The 22,390-nt window shown below is 38.3% G+C and overlaps 1 protein-coding gene across 1 annotated transcript; it reads left to right on the top strand.

Moving 5' to 3' along the window:
• Window positions 1-553: 553 nt before the first annotated feature.
• On the top strand, window positions 554-19,007 carry CHRNA5 (cholinergic receptor nicotinic alpha 5 subunit). The gene is made up of 6 exons (XM_072147993.1): window positions 554-878; window positions 11,136-11,293; window positions 12,216-12,260; window positions 15,229-15,338; window positions 15,856-16,687; window positions 18,675-19,007. Exons 1-6 carry the CDS (start codon window positions 812-814, stop codon window positions 18,846-18,848), a joined length of 1,386 nt encoding a protein of 461 aa, XP_072004094.1. The 5' UTR covers window positions 554-811; the 3' UTR covers window positions 18,849-19,007.
• The last annotated feature ends 3,383 nt before the right edge of the window (window positions 19,008-22,390 follow it).

The raw sequence follows: 22,390 nt of genomic DNA, 5'->3' as shown, positions 1-22,390 counted from the left end.
CATCCTGTTTGAATCCCTTAAATAAAACCTGATGCCCATATAGGGTCACCTATAATATAGTAATGCACAATCAAAGTTAAAGGTCCTTTACTTTCTGTAAAGTTATATTCAATTTAATACATGGATAAAAATATATGGGTGAGTAGATTAGAAGGCAATATATGCATTATATGTACACAAGTATATATATTTACTATTGCAGAAACAAAGACTTAAACTACAAAGTACAGCTTCCAGCTACTATGCAAAGCGACTGCTCAATATTGTTATTTATTGCAGAGCTGAGATTTCTTTTTTATGTCTTTACATATATTGTGGTATAGTGGAAAGAGAATGAAAAGGCATGAAGCATGTATTTCATTCAAAATTAATGAGTATCAGGTTGTAAAACCAGGCCCCATTCCCTAGCCTTGGAATTTATGGCATGCCCGCCTTGTAATATGTATGGTCCTATTCTCTGCTCTCTGCCTCTATAAAGATTTAAAGCTTGAGAGCAGAAAATGTACCTCCTGAGCTACCATAGCAGAGGCTAAGAACATCTAATCCCATCCCCCTTATGCTTCTGCATTTATTGACACATAATGAATTTAGCAGAAGGCAGTCACAGCTGGTTTCACTAGCTCATGCATGGCAGGGAATATTATTTTACTCTTCTTATGTATAATAGCAGATATCAATTCTGTTATCTGTGTCACCGTACAATGGTCGTGGTGCAATTATTAGATGTGTGAACATCTTCTGCACCTATTAGCAAGAGGCGAACACCACAGTCATTCTTCTGTTACACAAAAGGACTCTTTCATGTCTGAAGATGATTGGGTGGGGAAAGTGCCTTATTTGGCTATTCTTCAGCACTTGGGATCTGAAAAAAGCTTTTGGTAAGTCAGCTTTTAGCATTATGTCATTATATAGCATGTATACATACAATATAACAAATGTAATTGGCTGGTAAACAGTCATTTTTATCTGGAAAATAATCCTAAATGTCAATAGAAATAATAATTATTATGAGCCAGACATGCTGCAGATGACTACATTTGTATACAGTAAACAATATAAATGATTGGCTTTGATATATTGTGATACTTTATTTCCAATGCTTTTGCTTTTGTCATGGTAATTGTTTTGGTCTTTAGTTACAAAAGAATGTTCAACATTGATAAATATTTGTATAATTATTTGAAAACAATATTACGCTTAGAGTACTTGTACGAGTTATATTGATAACAGTTTTGTAAAAGATATATAGAAAATGATAATGTTAACTATTAGATTGAATAAACATATAATCCAGGCAATTAGTTTAATCCTTTATGATTCCAGGATTGTCTCATCCATGTGGCATACAGTATGTGGATGGGTCACGGTCTATGCAGAGTATATGACACATGCAGTTCTTTACAGTAACTGTTTACAGCACGATGCAGACACATTCATTGTTGGGTCTCAACCCCAAGACCTCCCTTAGAATTGCTGTTAATTTGGCTGCTGAAGCAGTAATCCACTCAATGTCAGGCAACCATATTATGTCCATGTGAAATCAGTTTTTCAGGTTGTAGGATAAATTCTGAGAGAGCAGATTTCTTCCTACATTTCTGCATACGTAGATAGTTGGCCACTGCAGAGACATTAATAACTTCTGCTCTGCAGGCACAGGGAAGGCTTTAAGTTCTGGAGATAGATGACGGATTTACAAAACAACAGTAATGTGTTGTGTAATTTACTATTGATTCGTCAATCTAATTACTGGATATTGATGTTTGCAATGTCAAAGGAATTTCTGTAAAACATAAGTAATACACAGAGTATGTTCAATGTTTGTGTGTGGCATCTGGGTCTCTCCTAAGTATGGCGGGTATTGTTCAATTCATTATGTAGCAACATGTTTATTGATCTGTTCTTTTTGTGCATTGTTAATATGATACTGATTTTCATTTTTTAATCCATGTTATGGTATATATGGTCTGGCACACATTTATGGTAGGAGCTGGTATTAGATGATTCTTGCATTTCATATTTCACCAGTGGTGAGGGTTACATGTGCAAAGTATTCCCAAACATCAGCTATAGATCTGTAAATATACATCTTTCCACAAGATTTATGGTAGAAAGCCATAATGGAGACAGCTGAATTGCACCTTTCCCAGAATACCTCTGTTAAACTGCTTTCATTATTTTCTAATATTTAAAGGGTCATCACATGAGAACAGACCCACTTTTAATTCTCCTTCTGTTCAGAGCAGGAGGAGATAACAAACAGCAGCCTTATTACATCAATGACCAATCTGAGAGACCACCATATCCTCTAATGATACTTTTCATACTTTTCACCAATAGCAGCCTAATAGCTATAGAATCAAGTCTTGATAAGTGTCATATTTGGCTGGGTTTGCTACTTTGTGTTCTTCATATTACTAATCATCAGAAGAACAAAAAGAGAAGAAATATGGTTATATTTAAATACCCATTGTTTTCTCTGGGAGTTTCACAGTATGGGCCACATTTGTCAAAATTGTGCAAACTGTGCTATGTGCGGTTTGCCTTTTGGAGTGTGGAGTGTGCAACAGATTCATGAAATGTGTCACACAGGGACACATTTACTGAGGGTCCGAACGCCGCATTTTTGTTGGGTTTTGCGATTCTTTTCCATTTTGCCCTGAATTGCCCTGGGTTTTTGGTGCATGCGATTGGATTGTGTCGCATCAGCGCCGGTTACATACGACACAACCCTCGGACAACCCTACTGATTCGGACAAACAACGCAATTTAAAAAGCAACTCGCATACACTGGGAAGAAGAAGGTGAACTCCGGCAGACCTGAGCGGGGAAGCAACACATGCAGGAAATTGGACGCACGATCTTAGTGAATCGCGGCAGACCCAAATCCTTGTCGGACAACGCACTTCGGGGATCGCAATGGGATGGATAAGTAAATGTGCTCCACAATCTTCAGCAGAATACATCATTTTTTTTGAGCACTTCATTCATGCTGCAGAAATGTGGCACAGTGCAGCCGCAACACAAAACTGGCGCAGACACTTATAGATACTAGACACTATAGATACATGTGCAAGTAGTTTGCATGTTCTTTTCAGTGCAAAGTCAGACACAAAACTGGTACAAACACTTGGTTGATGTTTTGGATGATGCCACCAAGCTGGGGGATGAAAAAAACGTGATCTAGAAGCTGTTCAACTGCTTGACAACATACTGGTAGTGGTTTATTGGGCCAATTTCTGATGACAGGTTCCCTTTAAATCAACTTACCATCACAGAAGTCCACTGGCCCCTCATCCAGCTTAGATGCTCTCTGGCCTATGCAAAATTATGTTGCCTGTACCCAGTGATGTGATCAGGTAACTTTTGCAGGTAATCTAGCAAGCAGAATGGGCGGATGTAAATGGTTCCCAATGGTCTGCCTCCCTTAATTGTGGCTGTAGATGTGTGGTATTCATCTGGTTCCACATGGCATTGTTATTATTATTTATCTATAATGCACCATTAATTCCATGGTGATTTACAATCAGTAAGGGGTTCACATACATTGCACTAAGACAAGAACAAATGCATATACAAAATACAAAAAATACAGAGATCTGAAACAAGTTGAAGAAGGACCCTGCACATGAGGGCTCCCAATCTATATGGGAAGGTTGATGGAGACACAACGTGTTCACAGTGAAGAGGTCATCAGTATGGGATGTGACCAAAGGACCTCTACTTCTGTGACTCTTCCAGTCTCTCTATATCTCTCTTTTGATGACACTGTGGCACCCTTATCTCTGTGGCCCCTTTGGTTTGAGAACATCCTGCTAGAAGCCTCACAAGGTACTGTTGATCAAATGTAAGGCATTGTCTTTGTCTCATGATGCAAAATGTGAACAGCATGATGAGGAAGACTGTTCTGATTCTAATTTTAGCAGGAAAACGGGCAATTTATTGATCAAACACGTGTTGTGAATCTTGCTGTCAAGCTCATTGTTAGAGAACAGCAAGTTGTGCAAAAAGTAATGAAACGTCAACATGTGAATTCAAAAATTTTGAGAAGGTCACATTAAGTTCACCTGTAAAGGTTGGGGTGCATTTAAGGTTCAACCTAAAATTTAATTTTAACCCACAAGCCACATACCCCTCACTTTTTGTAGTAGTGTATGTATATAGGCTGCTCTAGTGAAAAAATTTGTATGGACAATTCTGTAGTTGTATTCTATTAGGTGGCTGCTATTGTGTGTAATTCTGTTGGGTTAGCACAATTATGTGTGCACATTTGTGTTAAATCATTATTTGTTCAGTGGACTAACAGTAAGTAATAGTTAAAGTCTGCAGGGAGTACAACCACATAAGAGAATTCAGAGTCAACCCAGAGATCATTAGTTGTAAGCACTCCGGCTGAGAACATAAGATTATCTTGAGGTTATACCTAGAATTGATCATGGAGGTGTCACAAGGGTAATAAGGTATTGTGTTATGTGGGGCATACATCTGGAAAATATGCTGCATGCTTCTATGCTTCCCTGTTCAAGGCTTCATGGATAACAGCTAGTGGTTTCTGTGGCTCATACAATTCAGTTATCCAGAGATCCCTGAGCTAAATAAAATGTGAGAAAATAAGGATATAATTTGGCCAACATTTACAGGATATAATTTGGCCATTTGCTTGCAGTAAGCAAACGGAGATATAAAGTAATGTAAAAAGTCTTCTCTCTTTTATTATACAAATATTAAAAGATATGTTTCTGCATCAGTGTAGCAACAGCATTCTCAAGGTATATTTGGTTCACAATGCATAAAAATAAACTGTAAATTTTAATAGTTATAATGGTCAATATGAACTAAAATGTACTCTATATATAGTTTTGTCCAAAAAACAATTGTTCACTACAGGTTTACTTTCAATAGTTTTTCAACCATCACCCTACTTTTATGTAAAGTAATAATATTATATAATAAGGTCAAGTGGGATGGCAGCTACTTTTTACAACTAGCACTAGTCTTTACCACTAGTGCAGAGCTTGAGGTCAGTTAGTGCTATAAGCACAAAGAAAAGGGTAATGTAGCCCGACTTATATTTTCTCTCCCATCTTTTGAACCCGACACCTCATAAACCTATCAAAGATTTGTTCTGGCCTGTTCTTTTTATGGCAGCATAAAAACCTCTGATGCATATAGTGATTTACAACCATGAGGTTGACATAATTCACATTTGTACTAAAACAGCGTCACGCACATTCATCACGAAGCATCACTTAGCAAAATACTGCTGCCATTTTAGAGAAGATGAGCTTCTATCCATATACATTATACGGTTCATATGTGACCCAGCTGATTTTCAATGTCTCAGATTTGCTTGAGACAATATGTAATATCTGAACACTTAATTTATTTTTCAGAATTGGTCTTTAAAACATTTTTTTTGCAGTGTATTGCAGACTTAATTCAATTTCTCATGTTGTTTACTAATCAAGGATAATATCTCAGTCTGCTCTGACTGTTCTCATTACTGCAAATTATGAAAAAAAAAAAGTAGCCTGGAAAGCATCCTCCTGGTTTGAAGTACTCTTGCAGATATTAAAGATCATAGTATCATAGTATATAAGGCTCAAGTCCAACCTTTAAGAATTAAATAAATGTTTTATCCCCATAACCCTTGATATTTTTTCTCTCCATAAAGGCATCCAGACCTCTCTTGAACATGTACATAGAGTCCGCCATAACAACCTCCTGCGGCAGAGAGTTCCATAGTCTCACTGCTCTTACAGTAAAGAACCTTTGTCTATGTTGATGGTAAAATCGCCTCTCCTCTAGGCGCAGAGGATGCCCCTTGTTCTGGTCACAGGCCTAGGTATAAAAAGATCTTTGGAGAGATCCTTGTACTGTCTGTTCAGGTATTTGTATATTGTAATGAGGTCTCCCCTCAGTCTTCTTTTTTCTAAACTGAATAATCCCAAATTTTGTAATCTGTCAGTGTATTCTAATCCCCCCATTCCCCTGATAATCCTGGTTGCTATCCTCTGCACCCATTCCAGCTCTACTATATCCTTTTTATACACTGGTGCCCAAAACTGTACACAATGTTCCATGTATGGTCTGACCAGTGATTTGTATGAGGGCAAAACTATGTCTTTATCATGAGAATCTATTCCTCTCTTGATACATCCCTTAATTTTATTTGCTTTAGCAGCAGCCGCCTGGCTCTGGTCACTAAAATTAAGTTTACCATCCGCCAATACCCCAAAGTCCTTTTCAGCTCCAGTTTTACCAAGTAATTAACTGTTTAGAACATAATTATACTTTTTGTTTCCATGGCCCAAGTGCATAACTTTACATTTATCTACATTAAACCCAATCAACCATTTCTCTGCCCACTCCTCAAGCTTCCACAAATCCCTCTGTAATGCTAAACTATCGACCTCAGTATTTATTACTTTACACAGCTTAGTATCATCTGCAAATATTGAAACTTGACTGTTACAAGGTCATTAATAAAAATATTAAAAACAAGTGGCCCCAATACTGACCCCTGTGGCACTCCACTGGTAACGTCAACCCAATCTGAGAATGTGCCATTAATGACGACCCTCTGTTTTCTATCACTAAGCCAATTACTTACCCAAATACACAGATTTTCCCCTCTTCCCAGCAGTCTCATTTTATATACCAACCTTTTATGTGGCATGGTGTCAAATGCCTTTGAAAAGTCCAGATATACAACATCCACAGCGTCCCCCAAATCCAGTCTTGAACTTACCTCCTCGTAGAAACCAATCAGATTAGTCTGACAGGACCGATCTCTCATAAACCCATGCTGACGCTGGGTTATAAGGTAGTGCATAGGGAGATACTCCAGGATAGCATCTCTAACAAACCCCTCAAATATTTTCCCCACCACAGAAGTTAGACTCACAGGTCTGTAGTTTCCAGGATCGCTTTTTGATCCTTTTTTGTATATTGGTACCACATTTGCTATGCCCCAGTCCTGTGGAACATAACCAGTCCTCAGTGAATCTTCAAATATTGAAAATAACGGTCTGTCTATCACGGTACACAGTTCATGCAGAACCCGGGGGTGTATGCCATCTGGCCCCGGTGGTTTATCTATCTTAGTGGTTGCAAGGCGGCACCATACCTCTTCCTGGGTTAAACTGTTGACATTCCAAAGATAATTTAAATTATTCCTCATTGTGTCTTCCACCAGGGGATTTTCCTGGGTAAAGACAGTTGAGAAGGCGACATTCAGTAGATTGGCCCTTTCCTCATCTCCTTCCACCATGACCCCCATTTTATTTTTAAGGGGACCCACACTTTCTGTTTTTAGTTTCTTATCATTTATATACTTGAAAAATAATTTGGGATTATTTTTGCTCTCCCTGGCAATATTTCTCTGTCTCTATTTTTGCGGCCTTTATCTGCTTTTTACAGGATTTATTTTTCTCTCTATAATCCTGCAATGCCTCATCGCTACCTTCACGATTTAGCACCTTATACGCCTTATCTTTCTCGCTTGTTGCTTTCCTTACAAGACTAGTTAGCCACATTGGCTTTTTCTTGTTCCTCTTATGCTTTTTTCCATAAGGTATGTGTTTCTCACAGGACTTATTCAGAATATATGAGAAAAAATCCAGTTTTTGGGGGGGGCTTTTGTCTTTGAGAACATTATCCCAGTCTATGCCTTTAAGGTCTTCCCTTAGTTGCTGAAAATTTACCCTCCTGAAGTTTAGAGTGTTGGTTGCCCCTTCCCTAACGCTCTTAGTAAAGCATAATACAAAAACAATGATATCATGATCACTATTACCCAGGTTCCCCCCAACCTGTAGTTTTGATACCCTATCAAGTCTGTTGGTTAGGATAAGGTCCAGCAGAGCCCCTCCTCTTGTTGGCTCCAGGACTAGTTGCAGCAGGTAATTGTCTTTTGTTGTTGACAAGAACCTGCTACCTTTGAAGGACCTGCAGGTTCCTGCCCCCCAGTCAATATCTGGGTAATTGAAGTCCCCCATGATAAGTACTTCACCTTGCTTTGAAGCCGCATCCATTTCACTTATCAGCATTTCCTCTGCTGCCTCCATTATATTTGGAGCCTTATAACAAACCCCTAGTAATATTTTATTATTCTTTTTCCCTCCCCTTATCTCCACCCATAGGGACTCCACATTTGCATTTGCATCACCGATGTCATCTCGCAGGACAGGCTTGAGGCAAGAATTCACATATAAACAAACTCCTCCCCTTTTTTATTTATACGATCCTTTCTAAAAAAAGACTATAACCATCTATAGTAACAGCCCAGTCATAGCTACTGTCCAGCCATGTCTCGCTGATACCCACTATATCATATTTCCGCTCCATAGAGCCAAAGATAGAGCCAGAGCAAGGAATCATTATCCACAGGGCCTTGCAAAAGTATTTCGGCTCCCTTGAGCTTTTCTACTTTTGCCATATTTCAGGCTTCAAACATAAAGATATAAAATTGTAATTTTTTAGTGAAGAATCAACAACAAGTGGGACACTATTGGGAAGTGGAATGAAATTTATGGGTATTTAAAATTTTCGTAAAAAAATAATAAACTGAAAAGTGGAGTCGGCAATATTATTTGGTCCCGTTAAATTAATACTTTGTAGCGCCACCTTTTGCTGTAAGTTGCTTGGGGTATGTCTCTATCAGTTTTGAACATCAAGAGACTGAAATTCTTGCCCATTCTTCCTTAGAAAACAGCTCAAACTCAGTGAGGTTGGATGGAGAGGGTTTGTGAACAGCAGGATCCAGGTCTGGACTTTGACTTGGCCATTCTAACACCCTGATATGTTTATTTGTGACCCATTTATTTGTGACCCATTCATTGTAGATTTTGCTTTATGTTTGGGATCATTGTCTTGTTGGAAGATAAATCTTCATCCCAGTCTTGGGTCTTTTGCAGCCTCCAACAGGTTTTCTTACAGACTGGTCCTGTATTTTTCTACCTTGATCTTCCTATCAAATTTAACCATCTCCCCTGGGTCTATGTCCAAGGGCTTTATGGAGGGTGGGCTGAGAATAATTTTATCTTTTGTGACCAAGGGACCCAAGTCCACATTATTTATCTCCTCTAAATGAAGGTAAAAAGAATGCTAAAAATATTTCACTTGACTTCCAAAAAATGCAACCAAAAGAAAATGATGTATCCGCCCTAAAATGGTACCAAGGAAAAGTACAGCTTGTCCTATAGAAAACAATTGAACAGCATTAATAGTAACACAAAAAAAGTTATGCTTTTTCAAAAAATTGCTCATAATAATTCAATTAATTCAATTAATTCAAGAAATAATTCAAATATTTCTATTCTGGTACAATGTGCCATCAATACATCACTAGCAGTGTCAGGAACATAAGTGGCATCGGGGAAGGGGTGTTGTATGGGTGACACCATATGTCTCTGATCTGTGGTTACTTTGTTAAAAGTAGGTTAAGCATTTTGTAATGTTCCTTAAAAATCTATTTGAATTCAACTTCTAAGCTTTTGCCACAGGGTTTTATATCAGGACATGTTTTTAACAGTATATTAATATCCAATTACATTTTTATTAACATCACAAGCAGCAGCCTGGAGAAAGAATTACTTGTGACAGCTTAGCAGCAAAGGATCCTTAGAATCAATATAAAATTGCTGCCAAGAATAAGAAGCGGGCAAATATATCACAAAACAGTAACTGGGAATGTGGCGGCCACAGCTCGACTTCCTCCCTAATTTAGAGCGCTCTGCGCAGAAGATTTTTCAGTAATTAAAAGCTGACATGGTTGACTAGAAGACTGGTCGATAGCCTTCAGTGCTATTACTACAAGTAAAGAATTATTTCCATCTTAAAAGTTAATGGCATATGGCAAAGATATAATATTCTCATTGATGGGGGTTTGACTTCTGTCTAGAAAACAAGGGTGTATATCTATTTGCCATATTACAATGGCTTATAAATGTAAATTTACTGTATCAGGGTTATGTGAATATTTGTGGGGCACTAAGAATAGCTATATACAGCTCTCCTGTGAATGTCAAGGCAAGGATTCTATTGCCCCAAGCTTTGCCATAGCTTTAAACTGTATTGGTTACATATTGATGCCAAAAAGTTCAAATTACTTGGGTTGGGTTTTTAAAACCCGTTTTTTACAACTTGTCCAGGAGAATTGGCGTCATCTTTCTCACCATTATTTAGTCTGCCCTGATATATGTGGCCACAAATTGCATGGGTTGCAATATCGGTAAATCTACCCATCTGTATCTCCTGCATATGAGTCACAGCCATATAACAACACCCTGAGTGTAACATCCTGCACAGTGTAACAGCCTGTGTAGTTGCAGCATGGAAGGGCTCTGGTAAGACCCCTCAGAGCCCTTTGGGCTAATTAGCATAACTGAAAGTCTAATTTTGAAGGAAATAGACCATAGAAAACAAATATAGTCGCAGTTCCTGGATCTATGAGTTCGTATGCTTGATTTTGATGGTAAATTTCCTGGGTTATTATCCCAGCTATACCTTTAAAACTAAACATAACCTTGAGACAATCTTAAGTTCTTGGTTTGAGTTTTCAAGATAAAATGCTGTCCCATAACAATAATAATAAATAATAATAATTCTTTATATAGCGCCTACAGATTATGCAGCGCTGCACAAAGCTTGGCAGATTGGTCCCTGTCCCCAATGGGGCTCACAATCTGAACAACCTAACAGTATGCAATTCTAAACAGTAACAGTAATAGCAGACTTTCCTCATACTAGTATCGCATAATTTTACACAATTAAATCTATAACCTTCACGGATATGCACATGTAACGCTTATGTCATATAGTGCTACAATTGATAACTACCTGTAACATCGTCAAAGAAGTTTGCATGATATATTTCCAGACAGTAAGCTCTTGTGTGCAGGGCCCTCACTCCTATTGTTCCACATGACTGTTTGTACTCTGTAATGTAATATTATATTTCCCTATGATTTGGAAAGCGCTGCAGAATATGATGGCGTTATATGAATAAAGATTATTATTATATAACTTTGCTCCAAATGAATCAGCCAGAAGCACTTGCATATAGATATGGCAGGTAGAAAACCGCCATAGCACAATAGTTATTTTCTTATGTTAACATTGTCTTTTTATCCATATAGGAATATCCGAACCATCGTTTATAGCAAAAAGTGAAGACAGATTGTTCAAATACTTATTTCAACAACAGGATTACCAGAAGTGGGTTCGTCCAGTTGAACACTTAAATGACACAGTGAAAGTGAAGTTTGGCCTTGCTATCACACAGCTCGTGGATGTAGTATGTATTGTGCCTTTTGCCTTTTTACTGCTTTCTGGAGAACTATTTGTCAGAAGTCGGCGTCTTCTAGTTGTAGAAAGTAATAATAATATTTGGTTGTCGTTTGGTTCTTGTTTTGAAGCACAGACTTTACTGTAGCAATATTGCTGATACTGGCACTGACTTAGCATTAAAGATCATATACACTTAGCTCAGTTTAAATATTTTATCATGGAACTATTCTACACTTCAAAGCGCTTACATTAATAGTTTATATACCTTTCACATTTCATGTTTTTAAACTGAAACTTTACTGAATTAGTGAATATTTTGAACAATTCATTTGGCACTTCCATAATGAGTAGATATTCTATCCTGTATAACCAAAATGTATCAATATTTAAGGGGTTTTCCCCTCTAAGAACATAGGGACACATTTATAGGGGTCCAACCACTGGACCCATTTAGATTCATAGAGATCCAACCACTGGGAACCCAAGCGATCATTACAGGGGCAAAAAATACCAACAAAATTTTTCAACTAGCATGAACTATAAAGTGTCATTAGAAAACAATTTCAAAATCACTTGGATATGTTAAAGCGTTCCAAAAATATAACCACTTATAGTGACACAGGCAGATTTGAAAAAAATGGGCCGTGTCAGGAAGGTCAAAAAAGTGGCTTCTGCGTAAAGGGGTTCCAGGATTAGAACCACATTGATGTCCTTAGTTCAGACTATTTGTAATAGTCCTGGAAGTGTCCCTTCTGCTGTCATTGTGATATAGCAGGTAGCTTACACTTCCATCTGACTTCCAACTGATTGTCAGTGCTACATTTATTTAATAGTTTTTCAAATTTCAACAATATTAGTATGTTTTGTTAATTCACAGATCCTATCTATGACTGCTATCAATTGTAGATAACCATTTTTTTCTCTTATAGGACGAGAAAAATCAACTGATGACTACCAATGTTTGGCTTAAACAAGTATGTATTAGTTTTTGCACTAGAATGATAAGTTAATGTAGACATTATATAGTGGTCATATGAGTCCACAAAGTCAAGTAGTTGCAGGTCTAGTAGCTAAAATATCTGAAAATGAGCTTCCCCTTCAAACAGTAATGAATTGTTGTCATCCTGATCATTAAAGGAAATCTACCATTATGAACCAAACTTACCTTGAGAATGTTATTTCGGGATTTGCCCAGCTTTGACAGGTATTTAACACGGTTTGCGCTCAGATTGTGTTGCACACAATTGGATTTTGGCGCAGCGGTGCTGGCTTTCATGCGACAGAAATCGTCGGGGCGGGCCATCGGACGATCCCACTGATTCAGACGAAGTGCAGGATTTAAGATTCAAATTGTGTCACAAAACAATGCACTTACATGCACAAGGAAGAAGAAGGTGAACTCCGTCGGACCTGAGCGGGAAAGCCAAACATGCAGGATATCGGTCGCACAATGTTAGTGAATTGGGTGCATTATCGGCGGACAACGCACTTTTGGTGAATTCCAAGGAATGGGTAATTAAATGTGCCCCATCTTGTTTCATCTCTGAGGCGAGTGGTTTTGCTGAAAAAACAATGATAAAATTATGATAATGAAGCTCTGTTGCTTCTGTCCCTGGCTTCCATGCTTTTCCTCCTACATTAGTTATGTACTGCGCCAGAGGATGATGTAATCACTGTGTTGTACATGACAGGCTGAAGTAATTAATTGATGCACCGTCCCCCATCTGCTGTGTATGAGTGATCCTGCTCAAATTGATTAGTCCTGTTTGGAAAGTGTAGACAGCTCTGTCTAACATGTAGGCTGAAGGCAATCCAGCTTTCCCAACATCCTGAATGTTATAATAGTTTTTCAGCAAAACCACTCAACTCAGGGATTAAACAATATATGCTTCTACATCAGTGTAGCTACAGCATTCTCAAGGTATGTTTGCTTCATAATGCATTAGATCAAATGGTAGATATCCTTTAAAGTACGGTTTTACCTTGGACACTTCTGATAAATCTCCCCTAATGTGTTCACCCCAGGGCTCCAAGTCCAGATATGACCTTTCAGTCCAGCTGCTAAGAATAATATACATAAGCTGTGACGACACCGATCTCCAGGACTTTTACATAACACTATTTTGTTACATACAGTAGTCCTAACTGTTGCATTAATTAGAAAGGAACCTAACATATAAATCATGCATGGAGGAAAGTGGCTAGAGTCTCTCTAGATTTCCTGGCTGGATTGGAGGGCATGAATACCAGCCTGTCATATACATCCTACTGGTGCTAAGATGCAGTAATCGGCAGCTAGAATGAATAGACATGTGGACATGTGTGCAACTAACAATGGGCTAAAATTGATGCTATAACTGAGTAGTTTATCTTTTTTTTTATTCTGCCTCATATAAACAACATGATACACATGATTTCATTGTCTACAAAAATATGGCTGAATACAGTATACCAGTGATGGCGAACCTTTTTGAGACCGAGTGCCCAAATTACAACAAAAACCCACGTATTTATAACAAAGTGCCAACACAGCAATTTAAGCAGTAACTAGCTGTTCTACCACAAATTCAATAGAAGAAGGACCTCCATCAGTAAACTGCCCTTGCCCTCACCCTCTCAGAAGCTGAGGATTGCCTGTGCCTGCAGGTGAATTTTTTAAGTCATGTCTGGTGAACTCTGTGCTGGGGCAATGTGGCCTGGGTGCCCACAAAGAGGGCCCTGAGTGCCACCTCTGGCACCCATGCCATAGGTTCACTACCACTGCAGTATAGAGTTAGGCTACAAGCATGACCAACATAATTTTAGTACAGTTGGGGCTATAGGATCCTAAATATGTAATTTTAGTAAACATCTTGGTTTTACGGAACACTGCAATGTTAATGTGATTTGAGCCTTACTTATAGAAATATTTCAGATCTGATCAAATCTATTTAACAGAAGCTTTCTCATTGTTAATGTATTATTCCTTCTCAAACATAATTAATCAAATTCGCTTTATTCACATTATAAAGTTTGGAAGGGGCACAAAAATGACTATTTTTTCATCTGACATTGTTATTGCTCTGTAATTTTGTTGGTATACAGTATGTACATCATGATCTGTAAAGCGCTGTAAATATGGTGGTGCTATAGAAATACTGATTATTTTATTTAATAGTTATTGGACAGCTTGGTGAATGTCAGAGGGCAGTTTTTGACAGATTCTTAATTAATTTACATAAGGATCAATAGGGCAGCATGGGGCACTATTGATCCATAAGAAAATCAGATGTATATCAAAAACAGCACCCAACCTCTCCTGTGTCCTTTATTGTCTTCCGATCACAGTAGTGAATTATAATAATTCTTTATTTATATAGCGCACACAGATTATTCAGCGTTGCACAGAGCTTGCCAAATCGGTTCCTGTCCCCAATGGGGCTCACAATCTAAACAACCTACCAGAATGTTTTAGAGTGTGGGAGGAAACCAGAGGACCTGGAGGAAACCCACACAAAAATGGAGAGAACATTCAAACTCTTTGCAGATGTTGACCTGGGTGGGAATGTGAGATATCAAAAACCCCTTTGATAATTTGCAGATTTGCCTTGTAAGGGTGCATACAATAAAATATTAGTATAATATTCTAGGATTATTGTTTGTTAGTTTCATGCAGTTTTAAATATTGTTGTTTATCCATTGATGTACATGCAGGAAACCGCATCAAACATACACATTAGGACATGGTACATGTATTTTATATAAGATGCAGTAGCCCTTGTAATAGAGCAGTTTTCTGTTACACATAATGTCACATATAGCATCATAAAGCGCATCAACCAAAGAACACACAATATCATGTATATGAGGTGTAGGGGGATAACTAAGAAATGTGTAAATGTGATTATTATGAACTTAATAATTGGTATGTTTCTTATATTTTATCTTGTGTTTTATTATCAGGAATGGGTGGATGTCAAACTTAGATGGGCTCCAAGTGAGTTTGCTGGGATAACTTCCATACGTGTTCCATCGGATTCTATTTGGATTCCTGATATTGTACTTTATGATAAGTAAGTGACAATCAGAAGTTGATTTGGTAATATACATTACAACAGGTTAATTCCTCATATTCATAATAAAACACAGAGAAACTTTAGATACTATTATCTGTATAACATCAACTTAATATATATATATATATATCATAAATACTGTATGCAAGAAAGTACCACATATGTTTCCATGTAAAGACGTAACTTGTAAAACAATGCTTGATTTAAAAATTGTCAAAACATTCCAACATTTTAGTTATCCCAGCAGTAGGTTTTTACCAGCATCTCCACCACAGTTCACAGTTCTTGTTGAAGTCCATCTGTATAATGCATCCACCAGAAAGAGAAACCTATTTTGTAGCCACTTCCCAGAGAACATGAAATATAACTACAGAATTATCTTATAAAGTAATTGAACATTTTACTGCCAGGCAAACTTTTACAGAAACTAAAGATTTAAGAAAAAGAAAAGATTTTAAAAAAAGATGAAACTAGCAATGACAAACAATATGCTCATCATTGCCTTCTATTTTAGTGCCGATGGTCGTTTTGAAGGCTCTGTGACGAAAGCTGTAGTAAGATATGATGGGACAATAAACTGGACCCCACCTGCGAATTACAAAAGTTCTTGTACTATTGACGTAACATTTTTCCCATTCGACCTGCAAAACTGTTCCATGAAGTTTGGTTCTTGGACTTATGATGGATCACAAGTTGATATCACCCTTGAAGACTTTGATGTAGACAAGAGAGACTTTTTTGATAATGGAGAATGGGAAATTGTAACTGCCACAGGAAACAAAGGGAACCGTACAGATGGCTGCTGTTGGTACCCCTTTATTACCTACTCATTTATAATAAGACGCTTGCCCCTGTTTTATACTCTTTTTCTTATAATTCCTTGTATTGGACTATCCTTTTTAACAATTCTTGTTTTTTATCTTCCTTCCAATGAGGGGGAAAAGATTTCTCTTTGCACTTCTGTGCTTGTGTCTCTGACTGTTTTCCTGCTAGTTATTGAAGAAATCATTCCATCCTCCTCCAAAGTCATCCCTCTTATTGGAGAATACTTAGTGTTTACAATGATATTTGTGACTTTATCAATTGTTATAACGGTTTTTGCCATAAATATTCACAATCGATCTTCTTCAACGCATAACGCAATGGCACCTTGGGTCAGAAAGATCTTTCTTCACAAACTTCCTAAATTGCTATGTATGAGAAGCCATGTAGACAGGTACTTTACAAGAAATGAAGACACCGGTATAGTGAGTGGACCAGAGAAGACTAGGAACACATTAGAAGCAGCTTTGGATTCTATTCGTTACATAACAAGGCATGTAGTAAAGGAACATGAAGTCTGTGAGGTATGTATGCCTTTCTATAACATTATAAAGAGCAGCCTGCTACACACTTTACTAGTTTGCTGTTTTATAAAGCTTTGAAGATGGTTAATGAGAAATACATGAATTGAATACCTTAATGTATTAAATACAAAAGCTTTCCATGTGTTCTGTGTTATGCCATATGTCCGTTTCTTATCAGTGTTTCTTGCTGCTTCTATCTGTGATTCATCCATTAGATGCATAAGATAAATTAGATAAATTAGTATTACACAGTTAAAAATAAATAGCTCAAAGCTCAGCCTCCCTGACTGTATACTTTATGCAAGCACTGCAGTATTTGCTTCATTAAAGGAGCAGAACAATTAAATAAAGGAAGCCTTTGATGCGTAAAAAAATGGACACCACTGGTGCCTAAAAGAACCAATTAGTCAGTTTGGTTTAACTTCTGAGGGATGTCAATCAACTAAGAGTGTGCTACACTATTTAATAATGTGCCACAACTTGCACAAGTGCAAAGAAAACGAATGCACTGTGCAACAGTTTTAGTATATCTGGGCTTACACCCCTGCCTTGGGGCTGCTGCACACTACTTGGAGTTCCATCACACAGGTGAACATGGGGAGCTGGTTATCAGACTTATTTTAAATTAGATTTTTTGTCTTCTCTCTTCCTTATATTTAAAGGGTACATATTATACATTTGAAGCAATTTCAGAAATGAAAGGCACATGTCATAATGTACAATGTCTTTGTATAATGTCTTTTTGTGCCACTTTTCTGCTTTAGTGAGCAGTGTATCTAAAAGCCTTCTGAAGTCCATCCAGTTTAGACAGATAAGGAAGCTAATGATTAACTCAATACCTATAGCATTTCCCTTTATGATTCAGCTTTATGAGGAGATTAAACTATCAAGAGACTGTCTGTATTCTCCGATTCTTTTATCTATGAGCTGTAAGTGGAAATTGTGCAAAAAGCTGATTCACACTTGACTAGACTGCTTAAAGGAAATCTACCATTTGTTTTTATGTATTGTGAACCAAAAATACATTGAGAACGCTGTAGCTACACTGATGCAGAAACATATCCTATTTAATCCATAATTACACGGAGCTCTGAACTGAACTGTCCAGACAGGACTAATCAACCTGAGCTGGAAGACTCATATACAGGAGCTGGGGGATGGTGCAGCAATTGATTACTTTTGCCTCTGAGGGACAACACAGTGATTACATCATTCTCTGAAGCAGTGCATACTTAATGTAAGACGAGAAGCGCCAACAGCCCCAGAGGCAATAATTTTACTATAGTTTTTGAGCCAAACTATTCAATTCAGGAATTAAAAAAGATATGTTTCTGCATCAATTTAGCTACAGCATTCTCAAGGTATGTTTGGTTTATAATACATAAAAGAAAATTGTAAATTTCCTTTAAATAAGGAAGAAAGGCAGGGGAAAAATAAGGACATAGGGTCATATTTCTTTAATAAAGTATATTATGAAGTATATTATTATCAGCTACACTATTTAGTTATATTATTTTGTACAAGGTTTATTTATGCTTTATTGTCATTTATCTGTCATTAAGAGAGTATACTTTTGCACTGATGCAGATAATGATTGGTAGGCTGTGATATCTATATAAAGAAAGTCTCATTTTTCATATCTATTTTTGTATATACTTTGTATTGAACTGTGGTTATATGGGACTTTCCACTATATTCCTCTCAAGCTCCATCATTTAATGTGAATCCTGTATTTGGTAGTTTTTTTTTTTTTTACTATAGCACAGTAACATGGTTTGAAACATACTATAATAAATAGTTCACATCACAATCTATGGTTGCCATATTACAGATCTCTACAACATGGACCTGTCATATGATCATGTGCTGATATAAAAGTTTACATGTTCTTAAATTCTGCTCTGTAATATATTGTTAGAATATTATATCTATAATATAATATATTGGTAATAAAGTATAGCCACAAATCATTTTGTTCATTTTGCAGGTTGTTGAAGACTGGAAATTTGTTGCTCAGGTTTTGGACCGGATGTTTTTATGGACATTTCTTCTGGTTTCAGTTCTTGGGTCTATATTTCTGTTCATCCCTGTTATACAAAAGTGGGCAAATATTATTGTGCCTATACATATTGGGAATATGCATGGGGACAGGACTACTTAGTCCATTTTATTGTAAAAGTAACATAATGAATGCGTAATATCTAATCTCTGCTGCTGTATTGTATATTTTGAAAAATGAATGCTTTGAAAGAAGATATATTTTATTTCAATAGCTTGAATATTTAATAAAAAAAATAAAAATATATGCATTTTGTTGCAACTGTTCTTTATTAGTATGTGTTCTGTTACATAACACTTTGGTAATCCTTAAATGATACAAACCTGGGAAAGCTGGTTTCTCTGGGAAGCAGAGTACTCAACAGAGATGGAGCTTTTGAGGAGAAAAATGTGCAAAGGGTAAAAATATATAGAGAGACTTTAAAGAGCCCCCACCAAATGTTGGCGATTCGGGCAAATCGCCAACAGTGTATTTGGCTCCGGGCTCCCCAGGCCGAATCTCGCCAATGTTCCTGCCTTTCATCTATGGCAGAGCAAAGGAACAATAAGTTCCCTGCTCTGCCATAGACAATCGCATGTAAACAAAAATGGCGGCGCCCTGCTGCTGGTGGTGCAGAGTGTGCCATATAGGAGTCTGCATATAGTTATTTATTATAGGGAGGTTGTATATAGTTGTTATATGTGGACTATATGTAGTTAGTTATTATAGGGAGGCTGTATATAGTTATTATAGGGGACTGAATATGGTTTTTATAGAGGTACTGTATATATTTATTATGGGGGGATTGTATATAGTTATTATATGGAGGCTATATATAGTTATTATAGGGGACTGTATATAGTTATTATAGGAAGGCTGTATATAGTTATAGGGATGCAGAATATAGTTATAGGGGACTGTATATAGTTATTATAGGGGGCTGTATATAGTTATTAGAGGAAGTCTGTATATCGTTATAGGGATGCAGTATAAAGTTATAGGGGGCTGTATATAGTTATTATAGGGAGCTGTATATAGTTATTATAGGGGGCTGTATATAGTTATTGTAGGGGGACTGTAAATAGTTATATAGTTATTATAGGGCGCTGAATATACTCATATAGTCATTATAGGGAGGGTATATATAGTTATTATAGGGAGGCTGTATATAGTTATTATAGGGGACTGTATGTAATTATTATAGGGGACTGTATATAGCTATTATAGGTGGACTGTATATAGTTATTATAAGATGACTGCATATAGTTATAGGGAGGCAGTATATAGTTATAGGGGGCTAATAATACCACTCTTGGGGTTACATGGGGAAGAGGAGGTGTTCTGTGATATCTACCATTAAATATATTCTTACTAGAGATGAGCGAGCACTAAAATGCTCGGGTACTCGTTATTCGAGACAAACTTTTCCCGATGCTCGAGTGCTCGTCTCGAATAACGAGCCCCATTGAAGTCAATGGGAGACTCGAGCATTTTTCAAGGGGACCAAGGCTCTGCACAGGGAAGCTTGGCCAAACACCTGGGAACCGCAGAAAAGGATGGAAACACCACGGAAATGGACAGGAAACAGCAGGGGCAGCATGCATGGATGCCTCTGAGGCTGCTTAATCGCACCATTATGCCAAAACTATGGGCAACAGCATGGCCATGACAGAGTGACAGAATGAAGCTAGATAGCATGTAAAACATCCAATAATTGACCCTGACACTATAGGGGACGGCATGCAGAGGCAGCGGCAGCAGCGGCAGGCTAGAGAGTGGCATGGCGACATACTCTAAATGGACTCAGGCTTCAAACCAATGGGTGGCAGAGAGGAACCAAAGGAGGTGAGCAAGAAGCGCTCAAATAATATCGGTACATGATAAAAGTTTGCCAGTATATTTTGTGGATTACACAGCAGGGTGGCGACAAAGTTAACATGGAAGCCATGAAAACAACCCAAAATTCTGCCTGACACAGCTCGTTTGATAAGGGGACCATGTATGGAGGCAGTGAACTAGTAGTAGATTAAAGGTGCTGCAGTTAAAACTATGTTAGTTGGATCTTGGCATGGAGCTGGCGCTCCGCTGCCAGGCGAGCTTTCGCCAATCCAAGCCCCTGTCTCTAGGCTACTCCCCAAACAGCACTTCTAAGAACCTTTTGTATAAGATCAAGTGTAGTAGCGTTCTTATAAGTTTGGGATATGGCGGGTGAGGGGAATGTAAACAGATGCACAAGAAGCGCATGATGCGCATGGAGCTGGCGCTCCGCTGCCAGGTGAGCTTTCGCCAATCCAAGCCCCTGTCTCTAGGCTACTCCCCAAACAGCACTTCTAAGAACCTTTTGTATAAGATCAAGTGTAGTAGCGTTCTTATAAGTTTAGGATATGGCGGGTGAGGGGAATGTAAACAGATGCGCAAGAAGCGCTGAAATAATATCGGTAAATGATAAAAGTTTGCAAGTATATTTTGTGGATTACACAGCAGGGTGGCGACAAAGTTAACAAGTTTGATGTGGAATGCCCTGTAATAGCTCTTGGGCGGTGTGCCTTTTATCGCCTAGGCTCAGCAGTTTGAGCACCGCCTGCTGTCGCTTAGCGACGGCACTGCTGCTGTGCCTAGAGCTACCGACTGATGGCGCCATGGCCACGGATGGTAATTCGGAGGAGGAGGAGGTGGAGGAGGGGTGGGAGGAGGAGGAGGTATACTAGACCTTTGAGACCTGGACCGAGGTAGGCCCCGCAATTCTCTGCGTCGGCAGTATATGACCAGCCCCAGGGTCAGACTCGGTCCCAGCCTGCACCAAGTTAAGTGTAGTAGCGTTCTTATAAGTTTGGGATATGGCGGGTGAGGGGAATGTAAACAGATGCACAAGAAGCGCATGATGCGCATGGAGCTGGCGCTCCGCTGCCAGGTGAGCTTTCGCCAATCCAAGCCCCTGTCTCTAGGCTACTCCCCAAACAGCACTTCTAAGAACCTTTTGTATAAGATCAAGTGTAGTAGCGTTCTTATAAGTTTAGGATATGCCGGGTGAGGGGAATGTAAACAGATGCGCAAGAAGCGCTGAAATAATATTGGTAAATGATAAAAGTTTGCCAGTATATTTTGTGGATAACACAGCAGGGTGGCGACAAAGTTAACAACTTTGATGTGGAATCCATGAAAACAACCCAAATTTCTGCCTGACACACCTCGTTTGGAGGTAGCAATGGAGACAACGTGTGGAGGCTGCTATGGAGACAATTTAATTTGGATAGTGCCTGTATGTGGCAGTCCAAAAAAGTTTTCAAACCAGAGGAGCAGGTAGGTGGCCCTCCAGAAAAATGAAATAGATTGAGTGCCTGTATGTGGCAGTCCAAAAAAGTTTTCAAACCAGAGGAGCAGGTAGGTGGCCCTCCAGTAAAATGGAATAGATTGAGTGCCTGTATGTGGCAGTCCAAAAAAGTTTTCAAACCAGAGGAGCGGGTAGGTGGCCCTCCAGAAAAATTGAATAGATTGAGTGCCTGTATGTGGCAGTCCAAAAAACTTTTCAAACCAGAGGAGCAGGTAGGTGGCCCTCCAGTAAAATGGAATAGATTGAGTGCCTGTATGTGGCAGTCCAAAAAAGTTTTCAAACCAGAGGAGAAGGTAGGTGGCCCTCCAGAAAAATTGAATAGATTGAGTGCCTG

Source organism: Engystomops pustulosus, chromosome 4 (assembly GCF_040894005.1).
Source record: "Engystomops pustulosus chromosome 4, aEngPut4.maternal, whole genome shotgun sequence".
Taxonomy (NCBI): domain Eukaryota; kingdom Metazoa; phylum Chordata; class Amphibia; order Anura; family Leptodactylidae; genus Engystomops; species Engystomops pustulosus.
This window is presented reverse-complemented; position numbering and strand designations above follow the sequence as displayed.

What these genes read in the sequence shown, in the direction of transcription:
- CHRNA5 (XM_072147993.1), top strand. Translation starts at nt 812, where the DNA reads ATGATTGGGTGGGGAAAGTGCCTTATTTGGCTATTCTTCAGCACTTGG. An exon ending in GATATTGTACTTTATGATAA is followed by an intron (nt 15,339 to 15,855) that starts GTAAGTGACAAT and finishes CTTCTATTTTAG; the next exon opens with TGCCGATGGTCGTTTTGAAG. An exon ending in AGGAACATGAAGTCTGTGAG is followed by an intron (nt 16,688 to 18,674) that starts GTATGTATGCCT and finishes TTCATTTTGCAG; the next exon opens with GTTGTTGAAGACTGGAAATT.